This window comes from Pseudophryne corroboree, chromosome 12 (genome assembly GCF_028390025.1).
Source record: "Pseudophryne corroboree isolate aPseCor3 chromosome 12, aPseCor3.hap2, whole genome shotgun sequence".
NCBI classification, from domain to species: domain Eukaryota; kingdom Metazoa; phylum Chordata; class Amphibia; order Anura; family Myobatrachidae; genus Pseudophryne; species Pseudophryne corroboree.
Genome location: NC_086455.1, coordinates 17,133,736 through 17,159,619, shown reverse-complemented (window position 1 = coordinate 17,159,619; position 25,884 = coordinate 17,133,736). Strand labels below are relative to the sequence as shown.

General features: G+C 46.8%; 1 protein-coding gene across 6 annotated transcripts in view; it reads right to left on the bottom strand.

Annotated features, from left to right (window-relative positions):
* ARHGEF11 (Rho guanine nucleotide exchange factor 11) overlaps positions 1-25,884 on the bottom strand; it is a 210,601-nt gene that overhangs the window by 3,265 nt on the left and 181,452 nt on the right. For 4 of the 6 annotated variants that reach the window (XM_063947103.1, XM_063947105.1, XM_063947104.1 and 1 more), the window contains 8 exons: positions 18,216-18,303; positions 18,017-18,124; positions 17,850-17,929; positions 17,397-17,621; positions 16,730-17,128; positions 4,980-5,075; positions 2,173-2,468; positions 1,520-1,706 (listed from right to left, as the gene is read on the bottom strand). In XM_063947103.1, coding sequence (XP_063803173.1) covers positions 1,520-1,706; positions 2,173-2,468; positions 4,980-5,075; positions 16,730-17,128; positions 17,397-17,621; positions 17,850-17,929; positions 18,017-18,124; positions 18,216-18,303 — 1,479 coding nt within the window. The remainder of the gene's footprint in view (positions 1-1,519; positions 1,707-2,172; positions 2,469-4,979; positions 5,076-16,729; positions 17,129-17,396; positions 17,622-17,849; positions 17,930-18,016; positions 18,125-18,215; positions 18,304-25,884) is intronic. The other 2 variants (XM_063947107.1, XM_063947108.1) reach the window with 2 other exon arrangements.

Genomic DNA, 25,884 nt, shown 5'->3' with positions numbered 1-25,884 from the left:
GCTTGTGGCGTCATTTTCAAAAAGACTTGAGGCTGTAATTGCTGCCAAAGGTGCATCAATAAAGTATTGAGCAAAGGCTGTGAATACTTATCTACATGTGATTTCTTAGTTTTTTATTTTTAATAAATTTGAAAAAATCTCAAATGAGGGTAAATTAATTTATTCCATTTTGGAATAAGGCTGTAACATAACAAAATGTGGAAAAAGTGAAGCGCTTTGAATACTTTCTGGATTGTATACCACATCTCTTGGCCAACTAATTAGCTTTTTTGGGATTTCAATATCATCTGTATGCGGGTGATACTCAAATCTACCTATCCTCCCCAGATTTGTCACCATCTCCATTAGTCCGGGTCACTGAATGCCTTTTCTGCAGTTTCATCTTGGATGTCATGTCGCCACCTAAAACTTAATATTTCCAAAACAGAATTAATTATATTTCCACCGGCCAATAGTAGCTACCAATCTGATATCTCTATCACTGTTGAGAACTCGGCAATCATCCCTACCCCACAAGCTCGCTGCCTAGGTGTCATCCTCGACTCTGAACTTTCCTTTGTTCCCCACATTCAATCTCTGAAAATCATATTACATACATCTAAAAAACATATCCAAAATACAACCATATCTTACACAAGACACTGCAAAAACTCTAATCCATGCTCTCATTATCTCCCGCATTGATTATTGTAATAGTCTTCTTACTTGTCTTCCCAAAAAGAGACTCTCACCACTACAATCCATTCTGAATGCAACTGCGAGGCTAATCTTCCTTGCCAGACGTTCATCGTCTGCAGAGCCGCTCTGTCAGTCCCTCCATTGGTTACCTGTATTCTAGCGTATTCAATATAAAATACTTTTACTCCCACACAAGGCCATCAATCAAACAAAACCAACATATATCTCTCTCAACATATCTCCCAACCTGACCTCTTTGCTCTTCACAAGATCTATGTCTCTCATCCACACTCGTTACTCACTCCCATTCACGATTGTAGGACTTTCTTCGGGCTGCACCCACTCTGTGAAATGCCCTCACTCGCACAACAAGACTCTCCTCTAGTCTCCAAACCTTCAAGCGTTCCCTGAAAACTCACCTCTTCAGGCAAGCTTATCAAATTTCAGGACCGCCCACATGACCTTCATAAACTTTCCTGTCCAATTACATCCCCACTGTACACACTTATCAACACGTTTTCTCTTTCTTCACTTTACCATTCCCCTGACCCCAGGCCAACATTGCTGTGTGACCACATCACACAGCCCACCAAGAACTTTGCAATCTGGTAGACCATTATGCAATAAGTAGCACCTGTCCTTGTGTATCAATGCCTACTTCCTTATAGATTGTAAGCTTGCGAGCAGGGCCCTCCTACCTCTATGACTGTTTGTTATCACCCAGTCTTGTTTCCAACTGTAAAGCACAATTGAATCTGCTGCGCTATATAAGAAACTGTTAATAAGGAAGTAAAAATGCAATAACCACTGTACAAAGGTGAATTAAGATGGCGATGCTTACTGTCTCGATGGAGTGACACTGACATGCTGTTCTTCACAAAGAAGAGAGAGCTACTATTGACGCTGGACCCGTGTTGTATCTCTGGCTGCTTTTTGACCTCCGATGTTGGCTCAGGCTGGCACGGCTGTTCTTCTGTGGTCTTACTTCTTAAGGACCTTAAGAGTTCCTGGTGTGCAGACTCCACCTCCTGCGCAATGGTTATAGACAGGGGAGCATTAACGGTTGCTTACAGTGCTGCGGAAACCCAACCGATTACATCACTTTGGAACAGCGGAAGCATATTGGAAAGGAGTTGTTCTCCTACGTTGACTGGAGGACTTAGAGCTGCAATTATAAAATGCTATGTAACAGCAAACAGCTGCTCATTTTCTTACGTTTAACATGGCCGTAGCTTGGAGAATTTATTTTACCTGGGACACTGCTGCCTAGATACAGAAAAGGGAAAATATATACGAATCCGTCATTATTACGGCCAACGTAAAAGCTTTTCCTGTATAAGCCAACTAGCTTATTTTAAAATGTTGGAATAGCAGATGAATATGACAGATAAATAACGCTTGAACTACATTTCCCAGCATGCCCTCTCAGCTGACAGATTCCTTGAAAAATACAACTTCTTGGACTGAGGTTTGCAACACGGTCCTGGCTCTCACCTGTAACCTATGTAATTTGGCCGTTAGCTGTTCCATTGTTCTGAAGATTGTATCAACATCTTGAATTACCAGATTTGGTGGCAGATCTGGGTGAGGTGCTGGACTTTCTGGCCTCCGAGCTGGGGGACTGTGACCCTGCGAACGGCTTGTCTGCGTACTGTGTACATCCTGAGATTTGGGTAAGGTCGGGCTCCCCACTGGTTCTCTACACCGTCTAGGTTCCGGAGTTTCTCTGTGCTCATCCTCAGGCGGGGGCAACGTGGGAACAGACGGCATGACCACATAAAAGAGATTTCCTATAATGCGGGGTGGAGAGAGGCATAGGTTAGGGGAGAGAGGTGGATGGTCATGGGTTTGAAGCACATGCAGCGACCAGTTCCTCTGATGACAGAAGTTGGCCAAACAAGACATGAATATTTAGCGACACATAGACAGCGCTTCATTCCCAATCTCAGCAAACCGTTGTGAGTGTTCAAACCAATGGATTAGCAGACTATAGGCGGTTCGCTCAACAATCTTTTCATTCCAAGTGGAAATGTTAATGTGGAAAAGACATGGGAGTTAGGAGGTCTGCAAGGAGAAGACAGAGATGGATGAAGAGGGAAGAAAAATAAAATGAGCTAGTTTTATGAGCGGAAGGTTATGAGGCATCACCCTTGGACGGGACTCGCGCTGGTGACGATCATTTATTGTATGTACAAACGAGGCGTGTGTGAGGAGCCGGGACAGAGAGTCCTCATGTCTCGCTTATTATGGTTCCCGAGAGGGGGTCCAAAATGGCAATGGGATGATCATTAATAAACACTCTAGGGACAGCCTGCGAGCTGCTGAAACCGGGAACCACAGATTTAAAGCAACAATGATTTTAAAGGCAATACCATTGCCGCTTTAAAAGTACAGGCTAAACCGCCAGTATCAAGCCAGTTCCTGCCAAGCGCAGGCCACTATTACATACAGGTCTCAGGTGGCTTTGGGAAGACTTGCTAATGGGTAGAATACTCATGGACGTATTGAAGCACTGGCGAACACATACTAAAGACGGTATGCCGCCACTGCCTGATGACAATGATGGAGTACCCAGGGTCACCACATTGGCCTTGCGAGTGTTTATACAAGTAACACTACACCAAATACTGCACCGCAGCCAAAGTACGCCTAACAAGATCACTTGTCTACAAACAGCACATCAACGCTTATGGGAAATATAATCACGCCTTCCTGATTACGTTTGTTAGCACACTGGCGCTTATCATGTATATAATAACATATAGACTCCGCTTGGCAAACAAACTGTCCCCATTCTGTAGGATATACTTTGGGTAGTGCAATTCTATGGCACTACTTTATTCTCCGGGGTTACAGTAACATGGAGCAGTCTTGTACCGACACAGGTTGCCCGCTTACAGACTGTCAGAACTGCTCCTTGTAAGATAGCATTCTAAGCGCTATACAGAGAACCTCCATGCGCAATACAGAGGACCTCACCGATACAACTACTTCTGAGTATCCGCATAAACATCTCATACATGGGAAAATATACCCTTTATTACTCATTATGTAACATACCGCAAGCACGTATATACTTTGTACACTGTGCACATTATTTACTTTTGCGGGCAGATTAGTCCCTGCAACTCCTGGCCTTGGTGATGTCACAACTGTCTCATTATAAGTGATTACGTAACTTTCCTCCGCGCAGCAATTTATTTACAGAATATTCCCAACCTTCGGAAAAACTTCAAAAACCTACAAGCCAAAAGTTTCCATGACGTTTGGGATCCTACACGTACCACAAAATAGGAACCCCTCTTTTAACTGGTAGGAAAATGTATACATTAATATACGTCAGCGAATTGGGTACCCGACAGCGGTATAAATGAAAAAGAAGTGCACAAAAATTTAAATATTGGTAAAGTTACCCCTACTAGAAAGCCTCAACCTCTGCGTATAAATGACCTATTAGCCAAAAACATAAGACGCAATGCATGGCCTGGATATAAAATGTGGGACTTAAGATGCCACTTTATATAACAAGGTTTAAAAGGAATTGGGAGAGCCGGTAAATGTTCTACATAAAATTTCCCATGTAGAAAAACTCTAGGAAAATTTCAATGTAAAACAAAAAATACAGGCCGCACAACCCATTTTTGTAGAACGGTTTCTCTTTGCCAAATAACACGGCTATTTTGTAAATAAAATTCTACTGAAAACGTTCCGAAACATTTTAAAAGAGAATAAGCCTACATTAGTTCTGGTCTGGGATGCACCGACGCAATTCCCTGATCCCCAGATGTTGAGGTATTGAGGAAATTCTACATGTTGGATTTTCCCAATTTGCCGATCCCGACCAAAAATTGATTGAGATGGGCAAATCAGACATTTTTAACATGCAGAATTTCCTGGTTCATGAATGGATTGCCGATCACTGATCAGCAGATCGGATCGGGGAAACAAGGAAATATGGCGCAGATGTAGGGAGCCTATAATAGAATTAAAGAAACCTGTCTTTCAAGCACCAGCGGTCAATCCATAACTGGACTTTCACGTTGATAATCACCTCAGGCAAATATCACCTTTAAAATGTCCACTACTATAAATCTGGGGAAAGCTGTACATATGGTTTATCACTTATAAAATTAAGAGCACTTTTTAATTAATATGTTTTTATTTTTAAAATGAGTAATTAACAGAAGGGTGATGCCACAGGGTGTGCGGGGTAATGGTAAGGGGATACACAGCCAAGCATCGCCTCGGTGACTAAAGCCAACTCCTCTCCCGGCCACTCTTGCAACGCAATAAAGATTTACCATCTAAACCAGTTCCGCCACCAGCTTCCCGCAACACTCTGTCTGCCTGGCCGATGTCTGGCAAGGGTATGACATCATTACTGCCCACCACCTCAGCTGTGCAGAAGACACCAGATAAAGAGAGAAAAAAAAAAAAAACAAGGAAGGGGGAATATGGAGGAGAAGACAAAACAAAAATAAAATTTAGAAGATAAAACAGAAAATCAGCTGAAAGATAGTTAGTGAGCACATTTGATTGGTAACTCTCAGGGGGATTACATTAACGTGAGCTGAATGAGATCAACCAATTAGTTCTGCTAGGAGCTTCACCCTTGACGGAAACGTTGCTCGGACAGTATACTCACAGCATAAGGGCAGAGGAGGCACATTGGACGACATGAAGCCGACTGTGAGGTGATTCAGAGGTAGACGCAACTGAGTATTAGCACGCAGCGGTACAGAGACACCGTTGCTGGCTGCGGCACATACACGAAACGATTGTGACAAACTACGCTTGACTAGTTACTTCGCACAATAGCTGACTGATTGTCATTCACTTTGCGTCCAAATTCTCACTGTGACCGCTGTCTGTAATCGCGGAGCATGCACACTACAAAGAAAAACGCACAACTGGGCATTGCGTTCCGTCAGCGTCCACCTCTGAATCAAGCCGTGTGTCCACAAATATCGTCCGGAGAACTCTGCTAACCACACACCAGCTGCTCCGTTGCTGTATATTATCCTTCTTAGAACCCCTAAGAAGCCATTTCAGACACATGTTGGACTGCTTGTTATGCCCTTCAATCGGCTTACAGACAGGAAGTCAGGTGTGCAATGGAAAAATGTGCTCTCGTGATCAGAACCTTTGTCCAAATACATGGACTTCTAAAATGACCTTCAAACTTCTGTGTTTAGGATTATTGAACTTTTAAAGCAAATTATTGAAACAACAATAAAAAAAATATTCAACACTTTCTATGAGGTAAATTTACTAAGGTGGGAGGTTTTTTTTAGAACTGGTGATGTTGCCCATAGCAACCAATCTATTACCTTCTAGAAGCAGCTAGATAAATGTTAAGTAGACTCTGATTGGTTGCTAGGAGCAACATCACCAGTGCTAAAAAAAACAAACAAACAAAAAAACTCCCACCTTAGTAAATTTACCCCTAAATGCCAAAGCTTTGCCACACATGCAGAATTCTGAGTCTGAGAAACGGAAGCTCTTTTTTGTCGCACACCTTACTTCCTGTGTGTTTAAGCACCAAGCGTAAGAAAGACGCTCAGAGCTGAGGGAAGTATACAAATAATACACATATTTTCCACTCGGGTAAAAAGGCTGGAATTATTATCTTGAAAGTGGACCTGTCACCTATACACAATGATGGCAGCCATTTTGTGGATCGATCCAGTATTCATGGAATGGCACCCATCTTTTAACCAGGGTCTTTCTCAGCATACTAATAGGGTACATTATTATTGATATTACAGGGTTCTATTCTCCCAAATACTGGCTCAGCCACACAAAAACGCTAGGTGACCGGTCAACTTTAATTCGGTGAAGATAAGCAGACACCAGCTAGTCACAAACCACCAACTAATATTGGTTCAACTTGTGTTTTAAAAAGGAACGTATATAAGAAAAGCTACAGAACTAACCACAATTGCACATAGACGGACTTTGAGATATTTGACACCAAGCACATCAAATAATTACTCTCTTTCACTCTGAAAAGCTCCTGAAAATATTATATATAATTTTTAAGGGCTCAAAAATGAAAGAGTAATGCTATTTGCTATTCAGTTTTCCCGTTATTTAAGGGGTAGCACCCTTTGCAGCCAGCAGAGGGCAGTAAATAGATTTCCCAGTAGCTCTTCTGCATCAAAAATATCAAATAAAAGTATGTTGCGGACAATGCTGCAGGATTATGCTGGATTCTCAGAATACGGGCAATTGAGTCTGTTAAATAGACACATAACACTGCTGTGAGGAGATCCTGACTGCTTTTGGTGGCAGACTGCAGGAACTGTACGAGCCACACTGCAGGCTAATTGGGAAGAAGTCAGGGGAGGAAACAGAAAGACACTAGGCAGGACACCCAGGAGTAGGAGCAGAGGGGACATAATACAGGTTAGGAGAATGCAAGGTACTGGAATGGGGAGGTGTCTCATGAGGACAGGGGAGGAGCCAGAAACCTGAAAGGTGCCCCACCCCTGAGGTGCAGAGATTAGAAGGCTTGAGACTCTGTAGATACATAGTTCTGGACAAATGTCTTAGATAAGGGAAGATATGTGAACATTACCACCAGTAGCCGTTGCTCTTAGCATTAAATAATACAGGAACGGCTCTCTCTCTACTGTGTATACAGAGGAGGTTTTGCCCCTATAAGCATATTAAGTGCCCTGAAGTAATGGTCTCCAAACAAAATGCTGCAGTAAAGTCCACATTGATGGGTGCGCAGCTTTATGTACCGGACCCCATCGCTGTGATATGACATAAAGCAATCTACGGGAATTTTCCTGTGTGCCTCCATGGGGATTGTCCTTGGTGACACTGCGCCGCCCCCCCCCCCCTTTATTGCCTTAACTTTGTAGTGCTTTTGGGTATTCCTGAGCCACCTAGTCCCCCCCAGACCTCCATTCTGCCTAATTACACTTCCAGGTAACAGTGCCATCATGTGGGTAATATTGTAATTGCAGTTAAAAATTAGACAATACTGTAACACGTCATTGAAAATTCTCTTACCATTTAAAAAGAAGTTAGATTATAAAATGTTCTTTGTAAATACTGTAGATCCACCGTTATATGCCAAATACACAGCATAAGATAGATTTAGAAAGCTTTCCTAAAACGTTGTCCAATTATCGCTCTATGACTGCATCACCAATTACACTACAATACTTTAGGTGATACATTTAGCAGTATTGAAGCCAGAAAATGTTCAGTACATTGTGGAAATGCTTAAAACACTGCTACTAAAACAATGTATCTTTTTGTATTTCTCAATCACACCTCTTTCCCAATCACATCGCCTTCTCACCTTTCCAATCACACCGCCTTCCCAACCCCACACCTTCTCACGTTTCCAATCACACATCGTTTCCAATCATACCGCCTTCCCAATACCACACCTTCTCACCGTTCCAATCACACCGCATTACCAATCCCACACCTTCTCACCTTTCCAATCACACCGCCTTCCCAATCCCACACCTTCTCACCTTTCCAATCACACCGCCTTCCCAATCCCACACCTTTTCACCTTTCCAATCACACATCGTTTCCAATCATACCGACTTCCCAATCCCACACCTTCTCACCTTTCCAATCACACCCGCCTTCCCAATCCCACACCTTCTCACCTTTCCAATCCCACACCTTCGTACCTTTCCAATCACACCTACTTCCCAATCCCACACCTTCTCACCTTTCCAATCACACCTACTTCCCAATCCCACACCTTCTCACCGTTCCAATCACACATCCTTCCCAATCCCACCTATTTCCCAATCCCACACCTTCTCACCTTTCCAATCACACTTATTTCCCAATCCCACACCTTCTCTCCTTTCAAATCACACCTCCTTCCCAATCTCACACCTTCTCACCTTTCCAATCCCACCACTTTCCCAATCCCACACCTTCTCACTTTTCCAATCACACCTCCTTCCCAATCCCACACCTTCTCACCTTTCCAATCACACCTCCTTCCCAATCACATTTTCTTCTCACCTTTCCAATCACACCTCCTTCCCAATCACATTGCCTTCTCACCTTTCCCATCACACCACCTTCTCACCTTTCCAATCACACCTCCTTCCCAATCCCACACCTTCTCACTTTTCCAATCACATCTCCTTCCCAATCCCACACCTTCTCACCTTTCCAATCACGATGAAGGCAAAACAGATTGCAGCTGTGAGTACCTGACCTTGTTCATAAAACAGGCAGTGACCTATTCCAAGTAGTCTTTGGCACATACATTAGCGGAACGCTCAAGTTGCACACACATGTTCAACAACACAGACGTGGTAAAATAATTAAATATCCGGTTTTAGAAGCATTTGCTTATCAACAATTGGCATATGAAATGCGGAACAATTTGAGATGCAGTGAGCAGAGCAGCGGAACTACGGAACAGTGACAAATATATTCCCAGCTTTTCCATAGACTGATGCGTAAGTTAAAGACTGAATTAGTGGTGAGGTTTCAATGGACCCTTGCAGCTAACTGAATACCCCCTAAAAATCTAATAGGTGTCAACTGGCAATCCGGCTGCACTCCGTTTGGATCTAGCACTAGATGGTTTTACAGGGGAACTCATGATATCACTGTAGAATTTGTTCTGGGAGGTTATGCTAGAATAGGCCATCACACTAACCTGGTGCCACAACAATCCATAGAGGCCCCCAACCCCAAAGCTTCCTATGGCCAGCGGTGCTCACCTCTCTGCTGATGATGGCAAGTTCCTTGGGGGACTCAAGGAATTCATGGACGGTGTTACCACCACATAGCGAATAACGGACAGTTCCGATGAAAATGAAAGGTCTCTATGTGCGCATCCTCTGTAACCATCCTATATCCTGTAGAACCATGTAATGCGCTGGACATAATATATTTCTGCTTCTTTCTCTATATCTCAACTGTAGCAGCTCAGCTGAGGTCTAGAATCAGAACATAATGTGTCTCTTCTTAAATGACTTCACACATTAAGCTCAGAGGTCCGTAATTAATAGGGATGACCTAAAAATCTGGAGTAGCGTAGACGAACGTCTAGGGATGTACTGTGCATCGGTGTCTCTGGAAGCGGTATCTAGGTGACATGATGATGCCTGCTTGTTAATTAGGTGACGTCAGATCTGCCGGCCGATAGGAAGCAGACTTTGGGGCAAATGCAACAGCCGCAAACTGCAAGCAAGGCGGGTTACCGGCGAGTCTGACCAGTGTATTAAAGTAGCAATCACTTAAAAGGAAAAACGAACCTGGCTATTACATTTACCCCTTTGTCCCCATTCATCATAGCCATTCTCAGCCTCAGGAGATGACTTACGGGGGTCAACATCACATCTGAATCTAGATGCAAAGCCAAGGGGGAGAAGTGTAAAGCACATACTCAAGGGAGTACGGGAAACTGTGATAATAAATATAGATGTACTGGAATCTGAATTATATATCTCCTTTAACGCACATAAGGAGATTTATGGTAGACTTACCATTGTTAAATCTCTTTCTGCGAGGTACACTGGTATTCCACAGGGAATAACATCGGGGGCGTAGAGTTGGATCTTGATCCGAGGCACAAACAGCCTAAAGCTTTGACTGTTCCCAGGATGCACTGCACCGCCTCCTCTATAGCCCCGCCTTCAGGCACTGGAGCTCAGTTTCGTTAACCAGTCCAAAGCAGTAGCAGGTAAGAGAGACGGTAGATGTTATGGTGCATACACACGGAGAGATTTTGACTATGAGAGATTTTGACTGAGCGTTTTCCCTTGAACTGGCTGTAGGAGATTTTGACTAACTTTACCAGCGATTTTGGCTATGGGCGATTTTGGCTAACTCATTCAAGCAATGGGACGCTTTTTCTTTCCCAGCGACATAGCCAAAATTGACTTGCCTGCACAGTCTATTTGTAGCAGCGATAGCGACCTGGCGGGGACGCGCATCGCTATCGCTGGCTGTGTACACATGGAGAGATATGCACTAACTTTCTGAGCGATTTTGACTATATAGTCAAAATCTCTCAGTTATATCTCTCCGTGTGTATGGACCTTTAGTCACATAGAACCACATTCTCACGACAGGTGAAGGGACCAGCGGCTAATTCCATACAAACCCAAAGAAGCTAAGTGCGTCAGGGTGGGCGCCCTGTGGAATCCAGTGTACCCCGGAGAAAGATTTAACCATAAATGTAAGTCTACCATAAATCTCCTTTTCTGCAGCGGGGTACACTGGGATTCCACAGGGAATAACATTGGGGATGTCCTAAAGCAGTTCCTCATGGGAGGGGACGCACTGTAGCGGGCGCAAGAACCCGGCGTCCAAAGGAAGCATCCTGGGAGGCGGAAGTATCAAAGGCATAGAACCTGATGAACGTGTTCACTGAGGACCACGTAGCCACCTTGCACAATTGTTCTGCGGACGAGCCACGGCGGGGGGGGCGCTCAAGAAGGTCCAACAGACTGAGTAGAATGAGCTTTAATAGCAGCAGGAGCTGGGAGTCCAGCCTGTGCATAGGCTTGTGCAATCACCATTCTAATCCATCTGGCCAAGGTTTGCTTATTCGCAGGCCAGCCACGTTTGTGAAAACCAAAAAGTAAAAAAAGAGAATCTGACCTCCTGATAGAGGCAGTCCTTTCCACATAAACACAGAGAGCCCGTACCACATCCAAATATCTTTCTTTGGAGGACAAACCAGAAGAGATGAAGGCCGGAACCACAATCTCCTGGTTAAGTTAAAAAGATGATACCACCTTAGGCAAATAACCTGGGCGAGTTCGACAGGACAAAGTGCCTAAGTCCGACACCCTCCTAGCAGAGGCAATAGCTAATAGAAAGGTTCAAATGGAGACTCTTGTAGGGCATTCAGAACAACAGACAGATCCCATGGAGCCACAGGAGGTACACAGGGAGGTTGAATCTGTAGAACACCCTGAATGAAAGTGTGAATGTCAGGAAGAGACGCAATTTTTCTCTGAAACCACACCGACCAGGCAGATATATGGACTTTGAGGGAGGCCAGTCGAAGGCCCAAGTCTAGGCCTTGTTGTAGAAAAGCCAGAAGCCTGGAAGTTCCGAAAGTATATGCATCATAATTCTTAGCACACCAGGTGAAGTAAGAATTCCAGACCCTATAATAAATACGAGCCAAAGCTTTTTTACGGGCCTTCAACATAGTTTGAATGACCACCTCAGAGAATCCTTTTGCTCTCAGGAGTGAAGCTTCAAGAACCACATCGTCAAAGCCAGTCTGGCCAGGTCCAGGTAGACACAAGGGCCCTGAACGAGGAGGTCTAGGCGTTGCGGAAGTAGATGAGGACGCTCTATCGAGAGACCCTGCAGGTCTGAGAACCAATGCCGTCTGGGCCACGCTGGAGCTATCAGAAGTAGTATTCCTCCTTCTTGCTTGAACTTCCGTAGTACCCTGGGCAGGAGTGACACTGGAGGGAACACGTATGGCAGCCGAAAGGTCTATGGAATTGCCAGTGCGTCCACGAACACTGCCACGAGACGTCATCAGATCTACACCTGGTAGGCACCACTTGTCCACTAGGAGTTGAAAGACTTCTGGATGAAGACTCCACTCTCCGGCATGCACGTCCTGACGACAGAGGAAGTCTTCTTCCCAGTTCGGGACTCTCGGAATGAACACTGTCGATATGGCTGGCAGATGGCGTTCCGCCCATTGGAGGATTTTTGACACTTCCATCATTCCCATGCGGCTTCGAGTGCCACCTTGATGATTTATGTACGCCACCGTGGTAGCGTTGTCTGATTGTACTTGAACAGGCCTGTTCTGTACCAGTGGTAGGGCCAGTGTCAACGCATTGAACACTGCCAGTAATTCCAGAATGTTTATCGGGAGGAGAGATTCCTTCCTGGTCCACCGACCCTGGAGAGAGTGTTTCTCCAACACTGCACCCCAACCTCGCAGACTGGCGTCCGTTGTCAGGAGAACCCAGTTGGAGATCCAGAAGGGACGGCCCCTGCTCAACTGTTGGTCCTGTAGCCACCAGCTCAGTGACAGAAGAACCTCCGGAGTCAAGCAGATCATGTGAGACCTGATCCGATGAGGCATGCCGTCCCACTTGGAAAGGATTAACCTCTGCAGAGGGCAGGAATGAAATTGAACATACTCTACCATGTCGAAAGCCGAACCATGAGGCCTAGTACTAGCATTGCCGAGTATATCGACACCATAGGGCGAGAGAGGAAGTATCCGATCCTGTCCTGAAGATTCAAGACCTTCTCTGGAGACAGAAACAGTCTTTGGCTGTGTGTGTCCAGCAGCGCCCCCAGGTGCACCATGCTCCGAGCAGGGACCAGCGAGGACTTTTTCCAGTTGATGAGCCACCCGTGGGCTTGTAGGAATTGGACCGTCAGTTCCAGATGACTGAGGAGAACATCTTAGGAGTTCACCAGGATCAGCAAGTCGTCCAGATACGGCGGGATCTTGATTCCCCGACGACGGAGACGGGCAGTCACCACAGCCATTACCTTGGTGAAGATCCGAGGGGCAGTGGTCAATCCAAATGGCAGGACTTGAAATTGAAAATGTAGGCTGCCAATAGCAAACCGCAGATATTGCTGATGCGACATGGCAATAGGAATACGCAGGTAAGCATCCTGTATGTCCAGGGATACCATATAGTCCATGGGTTCTATTGCTAGTACAATAGAGCGCAGAGTTGTAATACGGAATTTGGACACTCTTACAAACTAGTTCAATGATTTGAGGTTGAGGATAGGCTGGAAAGACCCATTTGGTTTCGGGACTAGAAACAGGGTTGAATAGTAACCCCTCTGAGACAGGGGTACCGGCACTACCACTCCTGTTTCCAGGAGGGATTGTACAACCAGGTGTAGAGCTTGCGCTTTCAATGGATCCGAAGGAATAACTGTTGAACAGAACTGGCGAGGGGGACGACTCTTGAAAGAGACTGTGTACCCGTGAGAGACAAGTTCCCGCACTCAGGCGTCTGAAGTGGTCTTTAACCAGGCCTGGGCGAACTGCAGAAGTCGGCCTCCCACCCTGGGTACCCAAGGGGGAGGCCTGCCCGTCATGCAGCAGGCTTGTCTTGTTTGACAGCAGGCTGACGGGAGGCCCAGGATTGTTTAGATTTAGGCTTAGTGGTTTTGGAAGCACGAGCCTGTCTCAGGTACGCTTGACCCTTTGCTTTCCCTGGAGGTCGAAAGGAACGAAAGGTGGTGATTTTAGCCTTCGGAGCAGAAGGATTAGTATTAGGGAGACACACAGTCTTGACCGTAGCCAAGTCAGTTACGATCTTGTTCAGATCCTCCCCAAATAGGATGTCTCCCTTAAAAGGGAGCACCTCCAAGGTATTTTTGGAGTCCAGGTCCACCTTCCAGGACCTCAACCACATAATTCGACGAGCCAGGATAGGTATAGTAGAAGCCTTAGCCGCCATTACTCCTGTGTCAGAGGCCGCCTCCTGAATATAATGGGAGGCTGTGGTAATATAAGACAGATATTGTCTGGCAGTGACAGAAAAATCCTGAGGCAGCTCATCCTCAGTTGCCTGAACCCAATCTTCAATTCCTTTTGCAGCCCAAGAGGCTGCCATTGTGGGTCTATGTACAGCACCAGTAAGAGTGTAACTAGACTTCAGGCAACCCTCTACACGCTTATCCATTGGTTCCTTCAGCGAGGTGACGGTGGTGACATGCAGAGTCGAGGACACCACAAGACGGGCTACATGAGAGTCCACCGGCGGTGGAGTCTCCCATTTGTTACTCAACTCCGCAGGGATAGGGTAACGAGCTAGCATCTTCTTGGGCAGGGAAAACTTCTTTCCTGGAGATGCCCAGGATTCCTGACGTATGTCAATTAAATGGTCAGAGTGTGGTAACACTACCTTAGCGACCTTCTGGCGTTTGAATTTATCAGGTTTCTTAGACGTAGAAGCGGGTTCAGCGTCATCCTCCATTTGGAGAATCAGCTTAATAGCCTCCACTAGGTCTGGAACGTCAACCTGTGTTATAGAAACCTCATCAGAAGCAACTGTATCAGTGTCTGACGGACCAGTATATTCCCCATCTTCATCAGAAGAATTGTCAGAAATATTAGTGGATTGAGAGGAAGAAATGGCCCGCTTAGAGGACCCCTTAGCCCCATTCGAGGGGCGAGGGGTAGGTTGAGCAATCAAAGATTTATATAATTTTTGCACCTGAGTAGATAGTGAATCCGCCCATGGCGGGTTCACCACAGGGACAATATGTGGCTGTGATGGCACAGGAGGGCCCACAGGGGAGGTAAGACGCGTCACCAGTGTAGATAGCATATTTGAAAATGCTTCCCAGGATGGTTCCTGAACGGCCACAGGTGCTGCGAGCTAGCTGGGAGGTGTATGGCCCCCAGCGCCTGAACCAGTAGCTAAAACTTCCCCCACAGGTAAATCCGTGCTGCAAGCACTGCATGATGCAGGAGCGTCCACGGATTTCCCGCCCTGTGTAGCAGACATTATAAGGAATGTAGCCTTAGAGCGTGACAGTACAATATAGCCAGACAAATATAATACCTGCAAATAACCCCCTGTGTTATATATATATGAGACCCTGACACACCTAGTCACCCAGAGTACAGAGTATAGTGATAGCGAGTAGTGTGATACACAAGAATGGAATCCACATAGCAGCTCCAGGCACACACAGTCACATGTACAATGCAGGAGTTATTACATATAAATCTGCACTGGACTAATAATTTACATAATACTATGTATGAGTATAGATATAACAATGCACAGTAGATACTAGATGTATATCACAGAATACTTGTACTAAATATTCAAATAGCAGTAAACTTGTTCTTAACGAACACTGTCTAAAATGACATGTAGGGGGAGATTCAAATGTTTGAAAAGTCAGTTGGGAGTCTGTTTTTTCCTATCTAATAGACAGGAAAAAACAGACACCCAACCAACATTTCAAACATTTGAATCTCCCCCATAGAATACATGAGTGCCTGTAAATACTCAGCGCTGATGAGACAGGTGACTTTACAGAGGAGACAGAGCCCAGCAGTCCCGGAGATCAGCCCAGCTAGTAGTGAAGATGGCGACAAAATCTCAGCAGGGAGTGAGAAATGCAGCTCCAGGGCGGGAACACCAGCAGTAGATGGCGGCCGGAGCTGGGGGAGGGGCTACAGGTCAGCGCCTTATCCCCTCTGCTGGACTTCACCACTGGGTACTGTGGAGCCTATTACAAACGGATTTTAGTAATTCCGACCTGTGCTCCCTGCCCTGGTGGATATAGTGGGGTCCATGTACTGCCACAGTGTCCACACCAGCGACGCGGTCTCTCTCCTGGGACTGCGACCGGATCACGGTTTACCGGCGGGCCCCACCTGGGGAACCCTCTTACTTCCTCCCTGTCATGCAGCCACGTGATCCAGGAGAGCAGCAGCGGTGGTGTGCCAAGAATACCGGTGCGTCCCTGCTGCAAGTACCCGCGAACCAGGCTGCAGGAGTATACAGCGCCGCCAAGGGAGGTGATGGAGCCGCAGCACAGCATGTCAGAATGACATAGAAAGTGCTGCGGCCCTTGAAGTCTTCTACAAAAAAAGCTCTTTTCAGGGCTGCCTAGCGTAGCCCCACCTGTTAGCTGCCTGCACTGCAAACACCAACTTATAAACTGAGCTCCAGTGCCTGGAGGCTATAGAGGAGGCGGTACAGTGCATCCTGGGAACAGTCAAAGCTTTAGCCTGTTGGTGCCTCGGATCAAGATTCAACTCTACACCCCTGATGTTATTCCCTGTGGAATACCAGTGTACCCCGCTGCAGAAATATGGTTACCCAATCCTATCCCAAAGGGTTTTGATGTTTAAGAGAGTACACAGTGCCTTGGCAGTCTTGGAGCCCCTTGTAGGCAACCTGTCGGAGCTAGGTGGCTGCCATTACAATGATCAAAGCACAGATAGTAAGAGATAAAAATAGAAAACCACAGAGCACATTTGAAGCTTCTATTATATAGGTCCTATATGCATGTTCATTAGAAGATTTCTAATGTCCTACTAGAAGCAAAATGACTGGCTTACCTTTCCGGACGACTCTGTAAGCTTGGTTACTCTCTTCCTCGGAAGCAGCTGCTGAAGGCTCAGACTGGGTGTGACTGTGGCCCTCCACCTGACTCCAAACCCTCTCCTCTCCGTCTACAGAAGTTCGCCTGTGATTGTGAGTAAGGTCCACCACAGACCTATTACTTCCATCCATGCTAGGGAACTGCGACGGCAAGCCCCCCCTATTGTCAGCCATGCTTTCTCCATCTAGAGTCTCTAGTAGGGTGTCCGTTGGCACCTCCCACGGTTGTCCAGCTCCACCAGTGACTGACGGCGTGGGTGTGAGGTCATCCTCTGGTTCAGCCACGGGGGCAGAGTCATACTCTGACTGCCTCAGGGGGAGAAGACTCTGCAGGATCAGCTGCCGAAGATTCTGGACTGAACGGAGATTGAAGGGAGACAGCATAGTATTAAGGGTCTTGAACTCCACAATGAGGACGAGCGGTTAAAGCAGTTATATCTATGCGATGTTGACTGCCCAACTGCCACGATCATACATAGAGATGAATTAGACAACCGGCAGTCATGTATCTAGTGCATACCCAATTTGCTTGGGACGCTTATTACAAAGCAGCATTTAAAATGGGCACACCTGTAAAATACAATGTAATACTCTGTGAGTATGTTAAACTGGCTGAGAACGCACCATCTTCCAGGGCAGATTCCGCAAGCCCCTCGGTCATGGAAGGCCATCGGAAGGGAAGGTAGGAGGGGTCAGCCTGGTCTTCAGACCCTCCTCCTGCATCTTCCACTTTAGAGGGAAAGGGCAACTGTGTGGGGGTCTGAGCTTCGTCCTCCTCTAGTCCCTCAGGTTCCTCTAGCAGGACCTCCGGCTTGTGAGAGTGACCCAGATAGTCACTGTGGCTCTCATCTGCAGGGACACAATGGTAGCATTGTATTACTAGCAGGCTGTGAACCCCATCCAGTGTTACATATAAAGGAGACATAGAGAAGTATTTGCAGAGGTACCATGTAAACCCTTCAGGACTCTTGCGATGTGGTTCCTGGTTTTCTTCTTTTCTAAACCTAGAGAAATCCTGATCTAGAAACTTTCCCCGTACAAGGCAACAAAACTACCCGGCAAATGCAGGCGACTCACCTATTGTCAGGTCCTCACTGTTGGTTCTCATGCCAGCTTCGCACAGTATGGCTGGGATGCATGCATCCTGAAACACCGAACTGCAAGACAAAGGCCAAACATCTCTGGTGAAGAGCCAGGCCACTCGAGAGCTTTTCCTTCATCTCTTACAGAACATTGGATCTTACCTGGAAGAGTGGGTCCTGGATGGGGCCAGGTCCTGAGTGCCAGGTTTTATGGAAGTGGGGGGGTGTCTCATTGTACCTTTGGTGGCTTCTTCCAGGAGGTCCTTCCACCTATGAACAAACATATTGACATATCAATACACGTGCAACATTAAGCAAAATACATGGAAAAATGGAACACATTTCCGATTTCCGGACTTACATGTTCTTTTCAGAAGAGGTCAGTGCCACCAGTTCGTAGATCTGTGGGCCTAGTTCCGATGTGCAGATAATGAAGAAAGCCTTTTTATCTGTGAATAAAACAGAGGTTGCATTGTGTAGGTGGGGCCAGTTCAACGGCAACACAAGCGACAGATAAGATCCTTGTCCATAATTTCATTCTCCGTGCAAATCTGCCATCTGCCATGGAAATTTAGCAGGATGGAGCACAGCCTCTTGCAGAACACCAGAGGTAGCAGGGTAATTCATAGACTGCTGAAGATAAAACTAGCAAGCGTTGGTCAGTTAAACAAAATAAATTGCTCACACTGCCCCTTCCCGACATATCGCCACTTATCTAGGTAGGCTGGACCCACCTGGGAAGTCTGAGACAAGTGCTTAGACTCCTCAACACTGCTCTTCTGTGAGTACTGAAATCCCTGTGCTCCATGCGGGAAAGAATTTGTGGTGTAATTGGCAATATTATAGATGTAGTCAAACCAAACAACAGCTGACGTTGCAGTGCTATGGGAGAAGAGGGCATTCTTGTGTTTAAGTTCTACCTCTTTCTCTGAGACAGTAAGGAGAGACAGACCGTAGGTTACGTTTCACCACTAGGTGGAAACACTGGAAAACAAAATGGATGCCTTGCCGCTGCTGAGGAAATAGCACCAGGATCGGTGGGGAATCTATAATGGGTACATAAAAAAATAGGATTTTAATAGCCTACCGGTAAATCCTTTTCTCGTAGTCATAAAGGATAAACGGAATCCATTTAGTACCATGGGGTATAGACGGGTCCACTAGGAGCCTTGGGCACTTTAAGAATTTGATAGTGTGCGCTGGCTCCTCCCTCTATGGCCCTCCTACCAGACTCAGTCTAGGATACTGTGCCCGAGGAGACGGACATACTTTGAGAGAAGGATAGATAAGGAAAGTGGTGAGATTACGAACCAGCACGCAGAACAATAGGAAAGCCATGCTAACCAAACTTGAAACATGAACAGCAACAGCTGAACAAACCAGAATACTTAACCAAGTAACAGTGCAGGAAGAACGAAGCACCAGGCGGGCGCCCAGTATCTTCTACGGACTACGAGAAAAGGATTTACCAGTAGGTAATTAAAATCCTACTTTCTCTCACGTCCTAGAGGATACTGGGAATCCATTTAGTGCCATGGGGAAGTACCAAAGCTCCCAATTCGGGTGGGAGAGTGTTGAGGTTCCTGCAGAACTGACTGACCAAACTGAAGGTCCTCAGAGGCCAAAGTATCGAACTTTTAGAACTTCGCAAATGTGTTCGAACCTGACCAAGTAGCTGCTCGGCAGAGCTGTAAAGCCGAGACACCCCGGGCAGCCGCCCAAGAAGAACCCACGACCTAGTAGAGTGGGCCTGTGCAGATCTTGGAACCGGCAATCCTGCCGTGGAATAAGCATGCTGGATCGTGAGCTTGATCCAGTGTGCAATAGACTGCTTTGAAGCAGGACACCCAATTTTATTGAGATCATAGAGAACGAACAGCAAGTCAGATTTTCTGTGACGAGCTGTTCTCTTTACATACATCTTCAAAGACTTTGAAGTAGCAGAGGTGTCCGTCACAGCCAGAAGCACAATAGGTTGGTTGATGTGAAAAGCAGACACCACCTTAGAAAGAAATTGCTGACAAGTTCTGAGTTCAGCCCTATCCTCATGGAAGATTAAGTAGGGACTCTTGTGAGACAATGCCCCTAGTTCCGACACATGTCTTGCTGAGGCCAAGGCCAACAGTGTGACGGTCTTCCACGTAAGGTACTTTACGTCAGCCTCCTGTAATGGTTAAAACCAGTCCGATTGGAGGAACTGCAGCACCAAATTGAGCTCCCAAGGTGCCGTGGGAGGCACAAAGGGAAGCTGGATGTACAGAACACCTTTCAAAAATGTATGGAGCTCAGGTAGAGAAGCCAATTGTTTCTGAAAGAAAACAGACAAAGCCGAAATCTGTACTTTAATGGAACCTAGGCAAAGGCCTACATCCTCTCCCGACAGCAGAAAAAGCAGGAGACATACTTCTTCCATATACGGTGGTAATGTTTAGACGTTACCCCTTTCCTGGCTTGGTTCATAGTCGGGATGACCTTGTCAGGAATCCCTCTCCTGGCTAGGATCAGCCATTCAACCTCCATGCCATTAAACGTAGCCACGGTAAGTCTTGATAGACGAACGGGCCCTGTTGCAGAAGATCCTCGCGAAGATGTAGAGGCCACGGATCTTCAAGGAGCATCTCTAGAAGGTCCGCGTACAAGGCCCTTCTTGGCCAGTCCGGAGCAATGAGTATTGCTTCAAGCTTTTCCCTTCTTATTCTTTTTAGAATTCTTGGGATCAGAGTAAGTGAAGGAAACACGTACACCATCTGTTAGACTGCCTGTGGGTCTCTCAATCTGGAACAATACCGCTTGAGCTTCTTGTTGAGACGAGAGGCCATCATGTCAATCTGTGAATATCCCCACGACGTGTCAAGCACCTGAACACTTCCGGGTGAAGGCTCCACTCCCCCGGGTGCAGGTCGTGTCTGCTGATGAAGTCTGCTTCCCAGTGGTCTACTCCAGGAATGAAGACCGTCGACAACGCCACGGCGTGTTTTTCCACCCAGAGGAGAATTTTTGACACCTCTGACATTGCTGCACTGCTTTTTGTTCCGGTCCTGTCGGTATGTACGTCACCGCCGTTACATTGTCCGACTGGACTTGAATGACCTGATTCCGAAGTAGAGTTGAGGCCTGCAGAAGGGCGTTGTAAATAGCCCTGAGTTCCAGGATATTAATTGGAAGTACGACTTTCTGACTTTACCATCTTCCCTGAAACTGCACCCCCTGGGTGACTGCTCCCCAATCTCTGAGGCTTGCGTCCATGGTCAGCAGAATCCAATTCTGAATTCCGAACCTCCGACCCTTGATGAGGTGAGAAGTCTGTAGCCACCACAGAAGGGAGATCCTGGCTCTTGGCGACAGAAGGATCCTCTAGTGCACGTGAAGATGTGATCCGGACCATTTGTCCAATAAATCTATCAGGAAGGGCCTCGCATGAAACCTTCCGTACTGAAGCACCTCGTAAGAAGCCACCATTTTCCCCAGAACGCGAATGCATAGATGCACCGGGATTCGGGTTGGCTTCAGGACAGCCCAAACCATCGACTGGATTTCCATAGCCTTCTCCACGGGAAGGAATACTCTCTGAAATTCCGTGTCCAGTATCATTCCCAGAAAGGAAAGCCTTTGTGTCAGTTCCAGGTGAGATTTTGGTAAGTTCAGAATTCACCTGTGATCCAGGAGTAATCTGGTTGAGAGGCGAATACTGTCCATCAACCGCTCCCTGGATGGTGCCTTTATTAGAAGATCGTCCAGGTATGAAATTATGTTCACTCCCTGTTTGCGGAGTAGAAACAATCTCTGCCATCACCTTGGTAAACACTCTCGGTGCCGTGGAGAGACCAAATGGCAGGGCCTGAAACTGGTAGTGGCAGTCCTGCAGGGCAAACCGTAGATAAGCCTGATGAGGCGGCCAGATCGGAATGTGATGGTACGCATCCTTGATATCCAGAGACACTAGGAATTCCCCCTCCTCCAGACCCGAGATCACCGCTCTCAGAGACACCATCTTGAATTTGAACACTCGTAAGTACGGGTTCAACGACTTGAGGTTCAAAATCGGCCTTACCGAACCGTCCGGTTTCGGTACTACAAACAGGTTGGAATAATATCCCTTGTTTTGCAGATGAGGTGGAACTGGGACAATTACCTGAGTCTGTACCAGTCTGTGAATGGCATCCTGTAAGGTTATAGTTGCTTCTTGTGAAACTGGTAAGCCTGATTTGAAGAATCTGTGAGGTGGGAGCTCCTGAAACTCCAGTCTGTAGCCCTGGGAAATAAGATCTATGACCCAGGGATCCTGGCATGATGTTGTCCAGATGTAACTGAAAAATTTTCGTCGGGCTCCCACCTGCCGGTCTTCCGGGCATCACGGTCCACAGCTCTGTTCTTGTGAACCTGCAGTTGCTGGTTTTTGTGGTTTACCTCTGGCGCCTCTTGTGGCTGTAGAAGAACCTCTGGTTTTGCCCCTAAACTTGGCAGTCCGAAAGGAATGTAGATTAGGTCCTAAGTAAGCCTTCCTGGCTGGGGGAGCTGCAGAAGGAAGATACGTGAACTTACCCGCAGTAGCTTTGGGAGATCCATTTGTCTAGTTCATCTCCAAATAAGGCCTCTCCTGTGAAGGGTAGGCCTTCCACGCCTTTCCTGGAGTCTGCGTCGGCAGTCCACTGGCGTAGCCATAAGCCTCTGCGCGCTGACACTGCCAAAGCAGTGGTGCGTGCATTAAGCAAGCCTATTTCTTTTATGGCTTCCACAATAAAATTTGCAGTGTCCTGTATATGTTGCAGGAGTAAAATAATCTCCCCCTGATGCAAGGTACCTAACCCTTCGATTAGGTTACCTGACCATTTGGCGATGGCCTTAGTAATCCACCCACATGCTATAGTGGGTCTCTGGGGCACCCCAAGCAGCTGTATACAAAGATTTGAGTGTATTCTCAATTCTACGACCAGCCGTGTCTTTTAGGGAAGCTGCACCCGTGACAGGCAGTACAATTTTCAGTGACAGCCTGGATACTGATGCATCCACTATCGGTGGATTTTCCCACTTTTTCCTATCCTCAGGAGTAAAAGGAAAAGATGAGAGCAACCTTTTAGGGATTTGAAATTTCCTATCAGTATTAACCCACGGTTCTTCAAACAGGGTATTTAGTTCCTTTGACACAGGAAAAGTGGCTGAGGATTTATTTTTTATATTAAAATAAGATTCCTCAGTATCCTCCGTTACCTTATCAGGGATATGCAGAACTTCTCTGATAGCTTCTATGAGAGCCTCTATTCCCTGTCACAGAGTAGCCTCCCCCACCTCCCCCTCCTCCATGTCTGACCCGTCATCATCAGAGTCATACTGCAGGATATGAGCCAAGGGACGTTTTTGCTGACAAAAGGCAGGGGACTGAGACGCTGGTTTGGGTACTGAGTCTCTGTTTATAAACTCAGACATCGATTGTCTTAAGTATTGCGTCTCTTTCTCATTGCGGGACAATTTAGAAGAGATATTGGAAATCATTCCCCTAATGGAATCCAGCCAAGCTGGCTCTGCCCCGCTAGCCTGGGAGGGTGCACTGCAGTGAACCCCCTGGAGAAGAGGAACACTGTGCCTTACATGAAACACACTTTTTGTCTGACATACTGCGACAGTGACAGCACACACACACAGGAATAGGTTAAATGCACAATTAACCCACAAAGAGCCCTTCAAGAGAGACACAGAGATAGTATGGAGCCAGCACACAATGCCAAGCTTAGCTGGGTCGCAGACTAAGTACCCAGATTGGGGACTTAGTACACTAGTAAGCGCTCCCCCACTGCTATGACCTCCTGGTACCGCTGAGGTAATCTGGAGTCTCTCCGGAGGAGCTGCGCATCTCTGTCAGTCAGCATCTGTGTCCACTGCAGAGGGAAAATGGCGCTGGTGAGCTGCAGGATCCGCTCATAGTGAAGCCCCGCCTCGTCAATGGCGCGCGGTCTTCTCACTTTTTTTATACTGGCTGGGGTAATTTTTAGTGCTTAAAATGGAGTCAGTCACCTTTTAAGTCTGTAATGCCAGTCTGGGTACTGTGTACACCTGTAGAGTACTTAGACTCGGTTCTCTCCCTCAGAAGCGGTGCGTTCGTACTGTCTACTGAGTCTGGAGACTACCCCCCCCCCCCATAGAAGCCGTACGTCTCTGTACCCTCATGTCGCCATAATGGCCGGCGACCCACTAAACGGGACGCCGGCTTAGTACTCACCACTCTTCTTTCTTCTGGCTCTGTTAGGGGTGACGGCGTGCTGCGGAAAAGTGAGGTTTGCCGTGGTGGGGCGTGTGAATAGTTCCCTCAGGAGCTAGTGTCCTGTCAGCGGGGAATGGGACCATTAACCCTTCGAAAGGTTGGGCCGTTTAGCACCCCCCCTTTTCCCCCCAAGTCCCACGAAGCAGACAGGCTGGTGCCGTCCAGTCCTTCCTGAAAATAACAAACAGATAAAATAAATCCAGAAAACTCTTCAGGAACTTCCAGCGACGTGACTGGCTCCTCGGGCACATTTTCTAATCGGAGTCTGGTAGAAGGAGGAGCCAGCGCAATCTATCAAATTCTTAAAGTGCCCAAGGCTCCTAGTGGACCCGTCTATAATCCACGGTACTAAATGGATTCCCAGTATCCTCTAGGACGTAAGAGAAACAGTGTTGTCCAGTGGTCCATGCAGTAGAACCCAGATATACATTCTGATGGCAGCGCCATCTTCACAGCAAGGTCTTTTCAATAATGGCACCGGCACAGGCGATAGGGGGGTTAATACACACAGCCACAGGCTGAAGATAAAGAAAACCAGGAGAACGACTTAACGTTCTAGGTTCCTTATACATATATCCTAACACCTGGAGATAGCAGGAACTGGTGCTGAAGCCCCAAACTCCCCCACACCTCCTGCACACAAATCTATGCCCTCTCAACCCATTCCCCTCTTCCCACCGGTGCTACGTAATAAAGGATCGGCGGTTTTGATATTCAGGGGGGGGGGGGGGGGGGGAGGTGTTACATCACTATCTGGGCAATGTCCTGCTTTCTGATCTTCTGCAGGGTACAAGTCAGTGGAGTTGGTAGTAGGGGGTTGATGTACTGGAATGGTCATGGAGCCCTCAGCGGTGTTTGACTGGACCAGGACCCTGCACTATAGAGGAGCAGGTTTCAATATATTAACACCACCAAAAAGGACCCCCAGAATCGTGGACCAAAAACCCTTCAGGACGGGTCTGCTTCTGGTTATCCAGCCACGGACTGTAGGACGCAGACATGGTCAGAACAACAGGTTCCACCCAATGTAGGATGCAAGATGCTTCCCTCATAGCCTGGAAGCTCAGAGTACCCACATAACAGTCCAAATATCTGCTCAAGGCAGAGTAGATAGGCCCGAGTCACAGAAGACGGCTCATTAAGACTCCTGCGGAATACGCACATGCTGAGTTTGTTGATATATGAAAACTGCCCCCTATTTCGGGAGTCTACCTATCACACCAAAACCTAAATGGTCTCCCTGCTATTAGAGGTATCCATGCACCAGCTCGGGAGGTCACTCTCCATTAGAGGAAGCTTGCCAGTCTGAATGCAGTTGGTACAGAACATTGTAGTGTCATGGCCATAAAAACAGCAAAACCGCAAGGGTGCAAAGCATTGTCTAGATCTAGGAGGCTGAGGGACCTCTAGGCGACCAATGAGGTTGAGAAAGTTAGAAATTAGGGGCTTCTGCACTTGGAGCAGGCAGACCCTCTATTGTAGATATAGGAAAAAACAAAAATGAAAAACTAACTTACATAAAGTCTTAGAGGATTTACGTCAAGAAATATATAATTGCTGTGGATCGTCTCAAGGTACTGGAGCCATGAGAGACCACACACATATGGAGAGGGGAGTCCAAACCTTGTGCTGTGGGTACAGTAGTTTCATTCCTGAACCATATTATAGGACAATGGGGGAAATTCAGAGTTGATCGCAGCAACAAATTTGTTAGCAGTTGGGCAAAACCATGGGGGTGATTCCGACCTGATCACTAGCAGGCTACTTTGAGCAC